Genomic DNA, 13,581 nt, shown 5'->3' with positions numbered 1-13,581 from the left:
AAAAAGTTGGAGAAATTGAAGTAGACTAGATTATAACACTTTAACGCACACTGGTATGGCAGTAGGTCCACTTGAGCACCGAGTTGGAGAGGTAAGAGTGAAAATCATCTGATTATGATGATAGAGGGTTGGAAAATCGCTATCTGTGAGCGAACCGTTGCATCTAGAAGGCATTGAAAAATGCCAAACGAAAGACGAAAAACCTGAGCGTGCTCAGCAAATATTCTAGATCTGCTAGCCAGATCGGAAATGAGGAAAAAATGCTTGAGAAAATCGAGATTTTTGACGTCACTATACGCAAATGTCGATAAATCAAAGTTGATGTGAAAAGTCATTGAACTCTAGCGAACAGGGGTGGGTGTGGATTCAACTCATCGATAGCCAGGAGTAGTATTTTTTTGTCTCGGTGTTTATGAAATTCATTTCATGATTTTTTTTAGGGCCAATCTGACAACGATCATCGATATTTGTCAGAAAAAGATTTATAGAAAAATTTATTTCAAATGAATGAACTCTGGGCCCAAAACCATCAATTTATTTTCGACTTAACTTTGTCGGGTTTTCCACAACATACTTTCATCAGAATCATTCTCAAAATATATACAACAATTGAAAGCGCAACTAGTATAAATCCAAAGACGTCTAGAAGAATGTACTGGTACCAGCTGAGTTTCAATGCTGCTACCCTTAAATGTTCAGCTCCTCGATGCCTTATAACATACTCAACCCAGTACACAGCTTCATCTAAGGGTTTCATTGGTCGATCGTGAAACAGTTTGGATCTTATTGCTGCGTTTTGCTTGTATCTGCGAAAAAAAACATGATGAAGTAATCTATTTTTTTTAACAAATTAAAAGGTCTTACTTAGGATTACGCAGTAATTCATTCAAGGCCTGTTCGAACTTTCCTTCTTCAAAATCCGCAAAAGGAATATTTATTGCATATCCTTTTTGTTGTGCTGTCGCTGCGTTTAACTTCTGGTCACCATAAACAGGAAGAGTTAGAAGGGGAACTCCATAATGGACGGCTTCTATGGTACTCAATAAACCTCCGTGAGTAATGAAAACTTTCAAATTAGGATGACCTGGAAAATGAACATGAAGAACAGATATATCTCGAAAATAAAGGATGTTTTCATAGGTTTCTTTTGATAGGAAATAGAATTAAGTCGTCAAAATAAATCCATTCAGAAATCGCATCAATAAAACATTCAAGATAGTGGAGCTTTTATCCCCCAAAGTTATATGCGACCTCGTGAAATTTCAGATTTTCAGACACTCCACTACTAACCTGAGTTGCCATCAATTCTCATTTCCAGTTAAAGCGAACGGTAGATTTTCTGAAAGAAACTAACTGGTTGATTCAGTCATGGAGATGAGCTTTTCTCGTTTTTGCCGTGATTTTCACATACTGTGATACAGGGTCGCATAAGGATCTATTTTATGGACGATTTTTTCAACTTTATGATTTTTCGCGAAACACTTTTCAATTTAACCAATTCTACGTTCTGTTGAAAAAAATATCCAAACATCCCATATTTGTCATCTATTTTTGAACCTATTACATATTATGAACCTGTGATGCTATGATATTAAGCTGAATGGCGGTAGAAACATTTTTAGGGCGTCTCGGAATGGCGGATGCGCGAATTCGAACTGTTTCCATTCGTTTTATTTTTTATCAGGAATTTTTAGAACAAAAGCAGGGGACCTGCAACAACACATTTCACAATTGATGTAAATAAAAAAGGGTTTGTGATTTCAGCTCCAAATGTGAAATAGGAGGACGAGAATATGGCTATTTAAATTTATGAATATTTCCCATCAAACTGTAAGATGTTCTAAATTCTGGGGTGGGTGTACTACCTCATATAACTTACCGAGAATCTCCTGTTGTGGGAGCCATTTGCTCAGTTTCACATTGCCTGGTTGACCCGGTAAAGTTTCGTCTTCCCATTTCCACAAAACTTTAACGTCCAGTTTGGCGAAAACCTTCAGGATCGACCCCCTTATTCTCGGAGGCAGATCCTTACTTTTCAAATTCGATCCCATACTGAAATAAACCACACCTTCTTTAGCCTCATCCATGAATTTTCGAAGATCGCTTGGGAGTTTTCCAGATGGAGAAACATGCATCCCACCCACATTCTTCATGACTGGCACAAGAGCCAAAGGATCATTGAAACTTTCGTGGGCGTTCATCAGAATCAAAGATACGTTGTACAGGTAATCATAAAGAGGTCTTGCTTTGGGAAAGTTGGTTCTGATGACTTCGTTCTGTTTGGGGAAGAAGTACAGTTGTCTGTTTAATTCGCTGAAGATGTAAAAAACTGTGTTTTTCAATCTCTCCAGGAAAGTCATCGATGATGAAAACTCTAGTAGTAATTCCGGATTCACTGAAGGAGGAGCAGGGTTAGCAACAAGGGGATTCACCCATGAGTTGGCGCAAGTGGTTAATAGTAAAATTTGGTTGGCTCCAAAATGATGAGCGAAATAAGCGAAACTATCGTCAGTGAACTGGTCCATAATGACAGCATCGAATTTTTCTCGGGATCTGAGAAGCTTCTGTACTTCCGGCGCATTGAATGTCCCATTCGTTATCTTGGATCCGGCCCAGTTCAAGAAAAAGGTTATCAAGTAGGGATTGGACATGTCTTGCTCGAAGAAATTGATTTTCTTGTCTGAAATGAAAAACATCCATCAAACATTCTTCAGGAAATAAACTGTAATTGTAATTGAAAAACAAAATTAAGGTGACAGAGAAAACATCGATGATATTTTGACGAGCAGTTTGAGTGAATACGTCCTGTCTCTATAGCAGGTTGCTTCCAAGAGATTTTATTCTGGCAAGCATATCAGCGTCAAAAACATGATGATAAATCATGAAAAATTTCAATAACGGCTTGTGGACGTTGTGGTACCTACTTCCTTCATTCAAATCAATATTAACCTTCAGCGTTCTGTAAGAAACGTTTGGGGGTAGACTCGTTTCTTCAAATGCAGCAATCATTGTAACTTCATGTCCTCTTATGGCCAATTCCTTCAGCAGACTGTTTCCCATGGCGTAATGACTTTTCGAGGGGAATGGAAAAACGCCCAAAATTTTGGCGCATTCCACGATAGGACCACATGGTACGAGAAATAAACAAAGGAACAACACTAACCCACGGCACATTTTCAACAGCAGACTAATAATACACCAATTATCACTTCGAAAATATATCGTTCGATGACGGAATTAAATAGGACCTTGAATTTTGTATTTCCACTACTCAAAAGATTGTTTGGTCAATCCATTTCTCGTCTTCCTGGCATCCATATCTATTATTTACATCTCGAACTTCTGATAAAGCGTTAAAACAGCCCGAACTCTTCGCAAATAATTGAAAGTTAGTTTTTAAAATCAGTTCGCAGATATAACTGAAAGTGTATATTCTATATTATTTTACTTATTCCCATATATGAAGGAGATAGAGACTTCATTACTTTTATTAAAATGATTTATTATAGCCCCTGAACATTTTTTTTCACAACGAGCTTTAATTCGATAAGACTAATTTAATATCATGAATATAATCCAGATCAGTTCAAATTAATAACGTCCTACTAATTGGAAAACTTTTGAAAATCCAACTATTAAATGAATAATTACATGATGACAATCATTGCATTTGTTGAAATGGTGGATGGGCCGAACATTTTGTAATACACAATTTGGCGAATGCGCTATTTAATTTTCCTATAAATTCATCCTGAATTGAATCTGTACTCTGTAGTGTAGTATGATTACTATTGAAAAATGAATTCAGTAAAGCAATATCATTTGAAAAGACTGATCTTAGAGAAATGCAAAGGAAGTGTTTATTTACGATTTATTTACATCGTCATGTGAGGGTTCAAAATCACGTCATGTGCATGTGCAGCTTATTTTGAATTCGAAAATATTTTGACACATCTGAGAGGATAACATATTCATTTATTTTAAGTTGCGATATTTGGAAATCATAATAGCAGAATAAAAGGAAAAAGGAAGATAAAAATGCAAAATCGCCCTATCAAGTCGATGAATTTGGAAAAATTTGCAAATATGCTTGAAATTTGCGGCTGCGCCTTCTCCATTATTTTTATTTGACGTCGCTCGTCGCTCTTTGATCTACGTCAAATGTCTTCTTCAAATGATATTGTGCTGTTCGCATAACCATGAAATTAATCAAGATCAGTATTGACAAGGGGATTTATATCTGAGATAATTGCTCATTCATGTTCCTGAACAACATGATTTAAGTAACGATAATTATGATCACAATCAATACAGGGGAACCAACAAGGAGTGAATTCTTTCAATTTTGAGGTTACCGCACATAACATGAATAGTTGAACAATTCTGCGGATTTATCGGTTTCAGTGTTTTTTAATTTTATGGAAAAGATGTCCAGGATGTTGAACTGCTTCAGGAGTATAAACTATGTTTATCTGGTGGTGCTGTCAGGTGAGTTGAGTATACTTTTTTTTTAGATGTATTGGGGGCATCTCTATTTAGGGTACATGGCGTAACAGTCGCAATATTACGAAATAATTGTTCGTTCAATAATTGCTGATTAATTACTTTCAACCTACTAGGTGCATCAACGTATTATCAACACGAGTATGAGATTTCAAGTTCATTTGCGTAATCTTCGAAACTTGTTCCATTTGTAGCAAATATGCGTATTTTTCGTGACCTGAGCTATATTAATCACAGGGATTAATGATCAATAAATCTCAAATAATTTCATTTGGCTCGGGGTTTTCAGAAAATGGGTAAATAAATCGGAATTTTCTTATTCATATCGAAAGCATTTTATGCCCAATTATTATGAAAAAAGCAATTGAATTATAAATGAAAATTGATATTGAGTGAGTTCTACCCTGCACTTTTGTGTGTGATTTTATGAGCTTCATATAAAAGATTTGAATTTCGTCTCTAGGTATTGTACAAATTATCCGAATCAAAATCTGCGTAAACTGTACACAAAGGTATATTATAACCCCTGGTTCTTTTTTTTTTCGAAAGTTACAGTGTTTAAGGAAGGAAAGGATCATATTTGACCACAAATTCTTCATTAATGTGTTTAATCCAGTTGAGACCATTTTCAATATAACTGACACTAAGGCATAATAATAGATCGCAAAAATGAAAAAAATAGAAGAGAATTCAAATTGAAAAATTAACAATGAAAAGCGCTCTTAACCCAATATCAGTCTTATGTAACTAGAAAACATAAAGATAGGTGCTAGGCAATAAATTCGAACCAGGAATACCTATGATGAATGGTTAATAGCTCATTCATTCATTCCGAATGATAAGAATGGATAAATCAGCATGTATATTACGTTTCAGTTGAGATAAGATTGAATGTGTATAAACATTTGACACCCTAAGACCCATTGTTCAATAAACCATTTGGGCGCAATCAAATAATTCTCTGATTGCAATAATTGAAAACAATTGTGTTTTATCCCGCGTTGAATTGAAGTCGGGGATAAGGAGATTCTAATGAAATTCAGCCTGTCTGCTATGGATATACTGAAGGTCCCCATTGACACTAAAATGCGAGAGTATAGCTCATCTAGTTTTCAAACGCATACGAAATTGAATGTAGAATTTTATTTTAGTCTCAATGTGCGCAAAAATCTAGGAAGAGTTTATCTTTCTAGCTCTTGAGATATCTATTTTATTGAGGAATAAGATTTGAGAAAGTTTCACACTCTTGAAATTTCAAGTATCTAACCATACAGGAAGTTCCGAAATCAGGTTTAAAAAATTTAATCTTATATTCGGGGTAAAAAATTCTGATGAAAATTTTATATGAACCTTTATCAGGAGAGGTTCCGTTTTTCTAGGGGAAGTCAAAAAATATTCCGATTTCTCAATATTTTCACCAGAACTTCAGTAGAAATACCCTCTATAAGTAGAAACAAGAATAAATACCAACAAGATGCTAGACAGATGTTTCATCATATACATGTTTGAGGGGGGTTGCATTGCCCTACGACCTTGAGACCTATTGTGATCATCATATGCATTATAATCCCAAAAAGCGTGCGAACTCAACTACCCAACACCAGTCGTAGAGGGTGCATGAGAAACTCCCCAATTGACTATGAAAAGTTGCGTAATTTAAAATAAAACTTGACCTGTTCGAGCTTTCTTCGACAAAATATGAATTTTGTGCTTTGCTTTTTACTCTATATATTATTTTATTAGTTTTACTCAATATGTGGCTTTCAAAACGCTAGCTGATATTTTATCTGCTGTTACATTTTTTTGTGCGCGATCTCTATTCGGAATTACTGTATAAAATACTTAAAAATAAAAACCACTCGACGTTTTGACTAGTTTTTCACCTACTTTTAGGTATATCAGTATCGCCAGGTGGTACGGAACAATGAAAAATTGCGAAAACTGATAATTAAGTCGATCATAGCAGTCGTGATTTTCAAGGTCGTGGCCGAGTAGAGTTCCTGACAATAGATTTTATTGCAGTTCTGATAAAGTAGACGGATATGAGGAACTATTTCTGCCCAATTCTGAAGATGCATTCGAATCATTTTTCCTGCAATTCTTCCACTCAGATACCTTATATATTATAAAGCTGCTCCTTTTACTTTATACTCTACATATGTTCGATATTTCATGAGATGTATAATTTTATTTTGACCGTGAAATACATTGTATATGGAAATTGATTTATACTTTCTTTATTCTGCCCAAAAATTGAAGTGAGAAGTGAATAATTTGCGTATATATAATAATGGTGTGTATTGAGTTGGGTGTCTACACAGGGTTAACCAGCTTGAAATAGCAACAGTTTCTGACTGATCATCTTGCCGTCAAATTAAAGCTATGCAACCTATTCCGAATTGTTTGACAACAAACTACCGGTATCTTTTAATCCGGGATGCTGTGAAAGGGATTTAGTCGTGGAGTTTACCTTATTAGCCAATCTTGTGTGACGATTGTAGCTCTTGCTCTTCCACCCCATGAGTATATAGAGCAAATCTACTATTACGATATCGACTCCATGTTCAACTAACTACACTTTGCGAAACCAGTAGACGCTTAGCAACTTCTTGTTGAGGTAAATCTTCGTTTCAACAACACCTTAATTGTTCAATTTATAAGGCTTCTAAACTCGTGTAATTGATACTAGGCAACACCAGATGAGATGCAATAGCTGATTATCGCACAAAATAGGATCATACACCTAAAATATATGAGTTTCTTGAAATTTCTTAAATTATGAGCCATAAGGACCATATTTTATGCCCGTTTTTAATACGCGAACAACGCGTTATTTCAAGTTGGTTCGTTTACTATTGCTATACTAAAGTAGTAAGGAAAATAATTCTCTTGGCGTTATGATACGAACTCTGGTCCTTATCAATTTGATCGCAACATATCATCAGTTGAAAATTGATATATGTAATTGTTCTCATTGAAAAGTTGAAAGAACCACAAACGCGAGAATGAGAATCCGTTTCTGTTGGTGACAAGTTGAAAATTTCCAACCATGCCATTCCCTTGTAAGTCCAACTATCCCAAATACATATTTTTTTGCGATACTTGTGCCTCGACAAACATTCATGGTTTCTTGATTTTTAGGTAATTTTCTGGCCCTGACCGGAGATGCGTCGATTGCTTGGCCATCGCCAGTACTGGCCAAACTTACCAGCAACGGCACAGACAACCCCCTGGGTGAACCGATAAGTAAAGACGAACAGTCCTGGATAGCCTCCATCAGTGGATTTGGATCGCTCATCGGTATCATACCATTTTGCTTTCTGCCAGATATGATCGGGAGGAAACCCAGCCTGCTGCTCATTGCCATCCCGCACATGCTGTCCTTCGGACTGTCGGCGTTCGCGAGTACGATTCAGTTGTTTTACGTGGCGAGGTTCTTCAGCGGAGTGTCCATTTGCGCCTGCTACATCGTGTTGCCCATGTACGTCGCCGAAGTCTCGGAGAATTCGAACAGGGGCCTCATGCTCGTGTCTTTCGCTATTTTCTCCAACTTTGGAAGCTTGTTAAGCTACGTTACGGGTCCTTACTTCTCCATGTTCTGGTTCAACATGTTCCTGTTGATGTTTCCGACGGCGTTCTTCATCCTATTCTTGTTCATCGCACCGGAGTCTCCATATTTTTACGTCTTGAAGAAAGATTACACAGGGGCTGTGAGGTCTATCGAGAAACTCAGGTGTAACAATTACTACAAGAACTCCGAACTGGAGTTGAGGAATATACGGGTCGAAGTCGAAAACGCTGAGCGTGGCAACATTTTGAACACCCTGTCCAAGAGGCACGCCATCAAGGGTAGCTTGATAGCTCTGGTGTTGACTTCCTTTCAGCAATTGTCGGGATACGCGGTTTTCATACCCTACACCCAGCCAATCTTCATACAGGCGGGAAGCAGCATCAGCAACTCCGCCATAAGTTCTATGATCGTCGGCAGTGTAGCATTTTTCTCCAGCTTTTTATGCCCGTTCATAATCGATAAAAAAGGTCGCAGATTCGTTTTGACCATATCGATTTGCGGTATCATCATTTCGGAGATAATTTTCGGTGGTTTTTACTACATGGTTTACCAGAATTACGACACAGACTCTATCAAGTGGATTCCTTTAGCCTGTCTGATGGGATACATGCTTTTCTTTACGTTCGGCTTAGGGCCACTACCACTGACGGTCACTTCAGAAATTTTACCGGGAAACATAAAGTTTTTGGTTTCAACCATAGCAGGCTCCTTAGGGACCATATGTTCGATGTTGCTCCAGAAAAACTACTATTTTTTGAATGATAATTTGCAGTACTTTGGAACTATTTGGATGTTTGCCGGACTTTGCACGTTTCTGTTGATTTTTGTAGTACTGGTACTCCCTGAAACGAAAGGAAAAAGTTTCACGGAAATTTTAGAAAAATTAGATAAATAAATAGTTGAACGAAATATTTGTATCTTCCAACAATGTTGTCGTTATGAGAGATCATCGGTGACTTAGCAAAGATTCCACCAAAGTGTGACTTGATAATGATATTTATATGACTTTTTTACTGAAGAATTTTAGAATCCATTTTTTGTTTTGGGAACACTTTTAGATATTACTATATGAACGTGGATAATTTGAAAAAATTGATATGAAAATATGTTTATAATGTAACTGTGATTTTGAACTTTTTACTTTTGGTGGGAGTTGTATGCTCCTAGTAGGAAATTTTCAAATATTTAACCTTAATTTATTAGTTTGACATGGAACTCGATTATTTCAATATGGTTCAGTTCCAATTTTTTCTTCAACAACACAATACTCCTGGGGAAATTAATCTAGGTATGAATTATTTCATTGTTATTCATTAAGAATTATGAAATGTAAGCAAGAGAAATTGATGAACATATTTTCTTGTACATATAAAGGTTTATATTTAGGATTGTTTAAAAATAGTGACTAAATGTACCCCTTGGAATAGTTGAATAATTCTGGAACCAAAAAAGGAAAATTTCTAATAAAATGTTTGGGAATTTTCTTAATTTAGCGAAATTTCATTTTCTTAAGTTGTTGGAGAGAAATTTAAACCCAATAATGCATTGCAAATATAATGAATAAATTATAATTAGTTAGATGATCGAAAGAAGAAGCCTTTGAAAGTCAATTTTTACTTTTATAAATAATACAAAGCCATTCTACACATCAAATAAAATCAAATAACAAACAGTTGCTCATCGCAATAATTGATTTTCCATCTCTTATCACCATATATTTTCTTGAATAAATGAGTGAGTTGATATATTCTTTCTTTCAATTTCGATCATCCCCACTGTGACAGAAAATTTTTTATAATTGTTGATTTACTTGAAGTATTATTGATTAATAGTTTAGTGTGATTTCAGTTCCTCATTTACTGATTAATTTATAGATGCTTTTATATAGTTATTGTTGTATTTACATTACATATTAGTTGGAATTATTTTAGAGCAGTGTTCTCATTTATTAATCACTGTTCATATTTGTATCTCTTCAGATCAATTTCTGATGAATAAATACAATTTTTTTGGTTAATATGTTGTTTATATTCTTCTCTTCGTTCGATTGAATGGACTGAAAATATTGCCTTTCTCAAAAAATTTCTAAAACCTTTTTATATATGTATTAGTGTCATTCAATTCAGTGGTGCACCCATAATGATATTATAGTGGACACAAATAGGTGCATGCCTGAGGGAAGTAGAACCTCTGGCGTTTTTTCAAGGTATCAGCAAGGCTCAATCAGCTTTTTGAACCTTAGGGGGGCCTGAACCTCCAAGCCACCCCTGGGTGGTTTAACTTACCCAACAAATTGTAGATTGCAAATAATCCAAAATTAATATTGTTGTTCCATATGAATACTTGGGAAAAAATTTAATGGATCAGTTTGGGTGGGTCTTTCATATTTCTTTCAGCAGCCCCTGCTTAGATACAGCTTTGATTTAGCCACTCAAGATCGCACCTGAAAAGAAGTTTTTAAGAAGGAACTGCACTTTAAATTTTTTCACAACTATTCACTTACACCCTATATGATTCAAAAGAAATGATTAATGTTAATTATTGCTATTATGGATAATATTAATGACAGAAAAGTCCATATATCGCCTCTGATCTCATGAAGTATCTTTGATCCAATGAATCTGTTATTCCGAATAACTGAGATCAAAATATTTTCTTATAGGAAACTTCCTTGCACTAACCGGAGATTCTTCCACTTCTTGGTCTTCTCCAATGATTCCGAAGTTCCAGTCGAACGACAGCTCAATCAATCCGTTGAACAGACCCATAACAACGGACGAAACTTCTTGGATTGGTTGCTTGAACAGCATGGGTGCCATGTTTGGACTATATCCATTGGGGCTATTGAGCGACTACATCGGGAGGAAATCCACCCTTCTTATACTTGGCGTACCTCACTTGACTGCATTTTTGATTTATTCAATGTCGCACAACATTCATCTTTTTTACATTGGACGTTTTCTTAACGGTATTTCTGTGGGGGCCGGTTATGTAGTTTTTCCAATGTACATTGCCGAAATTTCCTCAGATTCCAATCGGGGGTTACTATTAGCCTCCTATACAGTATTCTCGAGTTTCGGAGGACTCCTGTCATTTCTAGCCGGTCCTTATCTGTCAGTTTTCTGGTTTAATTTGTTCCTCGCAGTATTTCCTCTCACGTTCCTAGTAACGTTTTATATAATCGCCCCAGAAAGTCCATACTATTACGTACAGAAAAACAAATTCGATTCAGCTAAGAGAACCGTGAGTCTGTTAAGGCCTAATTTGGACGAAGAAAAAATCATCGATGAAATAGCTTCTTTCAAACATTACTTAGACAGTAGTCATAAGGAAGATTTCTTGAAGACTTTGAGAACTAAGGCAGCTTTAAATGGTTCACTTATAGCCATTACTTTATCATCCTTCCAACAATTTTCAGGAGAAGCAGCCTTCATGGCTTACAACGAGACAATTTTCAAGAACGCCGGTATTATAATAGAGCCGTATGTAGCTTCTATATTAGTGGGAACCGTGTTTTTCATAAGTAGTTTTATCGGCGTAGTTCTAGTTGACAGAAAAGGTCGAAAGTTTTTAATGTATTGCTCGTGTTGTGGACTTGTAGTTTCCGAATTAACTTTGGCCGTTTATTATCTTTTTCAAGAAGATGGTGTCGACGTTACCAGTGTGTCCTTTTTACCAGTATTTTGTTTAATGTTATTTATGTTTATGTACAACGTAGGGGTGGGTCCGTTACCTTTAACTATCACCTCTGAAATCCTACCGATGAACGTGAAATTTCTTGTCGCTACCACTGGCGGATTTTTCAGTTGGATGGCGTCATTTTTTGTTACCAAATTTTTCGACGACATCAACGACCAACTTAAGAAATCGGGGACGATATTCCTTTTTTGTGGTTGTTGTATGTTTTTATTGTTGTTTACAATATTTTGTGTTCCTGAAACGAAAGGTAAAAGTTTACATACTATACAGAAAAAAATGGAGAATAAATGAGTTCCTTCAATATTTTATACACGTGTAAGGTACCTGCTGTTATAAGGAAATTTATAAATCTGTTTGAAAACGAATAAATTTTAATTTTATAAGAAATTTGTCAGGTAGTTTCTTCTAGAATAGTGTTTATTCATTCCGGGGGAAGCTGATGATGATAATTCAAGTAATTCCGATGAAAACAATCAATCCGCAGGAGAAAATATGTTGAGAAAATCTGCAGATTACAGACAAAAACAATAGTGAGCATCCCCGATGCCTAATGTAAGTGACGCCAATGGCTGATTAATGAATTACCGTCTGGCTGATGACCGTAGAGGTAAAGTTTCGCGTGCGCAGGCTGTTCTTTTCTTGTCCGATCGTTCACACTGGAGCATCTATCTCATTTCCCGCCCTACGTGTCGTTTTTCAGAGAACTCTCGGTTTCTATACCCATTTTTGTTGGTTTGATATGACGTCACATCAGAAAAGATAACTAAATCGATCGCAGGGTAACTACTGCGAATCACTATGCAACTATGCAAATCGGTTGAAATTACATTGCATTTACAATTTTTGCAACTACCGAAGATACACTGAAGGAAATTCGCGAATAATTCGATTTTCATGATGGCGCATCCACCATAATTTGTACTTTAGGTTTGAAAATGGATGGCATAGAAGTGACAGGTTCTTGAGACGAGTGAAAAGCTCAAAAATGCGAAAAGTTATGTGTAGTATTTCAGATACTTAAAATCCTATGAACAGAATAAAACTTGGGCATACAGAAGTATATGTATAATATTTCAGCTACACTTCGACATATATGTAATTTCAACCCTCGATTCACTTGCGACAATGAATTATTCAGGTAAGCAAAACTGTGCAATTCTCTTCACCTTCCACGCATAGTTTTTCTTTCACAATACTCCCTTGGTAATGTAGAAAATGGAAGCAAAAGAGCGTAGGTACATAAGGTCAATTTCTGAATGAGCTAATCGCAGATCCCGCGTAATGCGAGTTATTCCAATGGATCATCTCATTGTTCACGTGATTCATGTGCATTCACCGGAAAATCATCCGGTTTCGGTAACTTTCGACCGGTTCAGAGGTCACAAAAATCCGTCTGAGGCTCTGAGGACCAAACATCTTCCGGTATGGCTGGAATTTCGTAGTACGACGACTCTTGGAGGGGACTGGCCTACCGTGGGAACTGGTAATTGAGAAAAACCGTTAAAAATACCCTGAAATCCCGCCATTCCCACCCGGCTCCCGCCTAGCCTCTGCATTGCTCGAATTCCAGTCGACGTCTAGTAGCGTTAGCGTCCTCTGCTGATGATGTTCCATTCAGGATTCGATAACAGCAAAACTTTGGGCCGTTATCCTCTTACATTCAGTGCATTTACTCGATTCCATAACAAGTTATTGTTTTCCTCAAGTGAAATGGGCGTTTGAGGTGAGTGAATATCCGACCATTTTAAAGGGTGTGGAGGATGCGGAGTCGACCACGTGGTGAGTTGGTCCGTTTTTTTGTCGTTTAG

The 13,581-nt window shown here is 36.5% G+C and overlaps 2 protein-coding genes across 3 annotated transcripts; one reads left to right on the top strand and one right to left on the bottom strand.

Annotated features, from left to right (window-relative positions):
* Positions 1–513: 513 nt before the first annotated feature.
* LOC123312829 (UDP-glycosyltransferase UGT5-like) lies at positions 514–3,334 on the bottom strand. Its single transcript, XM_044897343.1, has 4 exons — positions 2,925–3,334; positions 1,880–2,680; positions 865–1,084; positions 514–806 (listed from the first exon to the last, which is right to left on the bottom strand). The coding sequence occupies exons 1-4, from the start codon at positions 3,172–3,174 to the stop codon at positions 530–532; spliced, it is 1,548 nt and encodes a 515-aa protein (XP_044753278.1). The 5' UTR covers positions 3,175–3,334; the 3' UTR covers positions 514–529.
* An 806-nt stretch (positions 3,335–4,140) lies between these two features.
* LOC123312830 (facilitated trehalose transporter Tret1-like) lies at positions 4,141–12,160 on the top strand. Of its 2 annotated transcripts, none has more exons than XM_044897344.1 (2): positions 4,141–4,488; positions 10,737–12,160. In XM_044897344.1, the coding sequence occupies exons 1-2, from the start codon at positions 4,419–4,421 to the stop codon at positions 12,062–12,064; spliced, it is 1,398 nt and encodes a 465-aa protein (XP_044753279.1). In that variant the 5' UTR covers positions 4,141–4,418; the 3' UTR covers positions 12,065–12,160. The 2 variants fall into 2 exon arrangements, with proteins under 2 accessions (XP_044753279.1, XP_044753280.1); XM_044897345.1 differs by lacking the exon at positions 10,737–12,160 and adding an exon at positions 7,645–10,091 and having other exon boundaries at positions 4,145–4,488.
* The last annotated feature ends 1,421 nt before the right edge of the window (positions 12,161–13,581 follow it).

This window comes from Coccinella septempunctata, chromosome 5 (assembly GCF_907165205.1).
Source record: "Coccinella septempunctata chromosome 5, icCocSept1.1, whole genome shotgun sequence".
NCBI lineage: Eukaryota > Metazoa > Arthropoda > Insecta > Coleoptera > Coccinellidae > Coccinella > Coccinella septempunctata.
The sequence above is the reverse complement of the archived record's forward strand: the minus strand, read 5'-3'. Positions and strand labels throughout refer to the sequence as shown.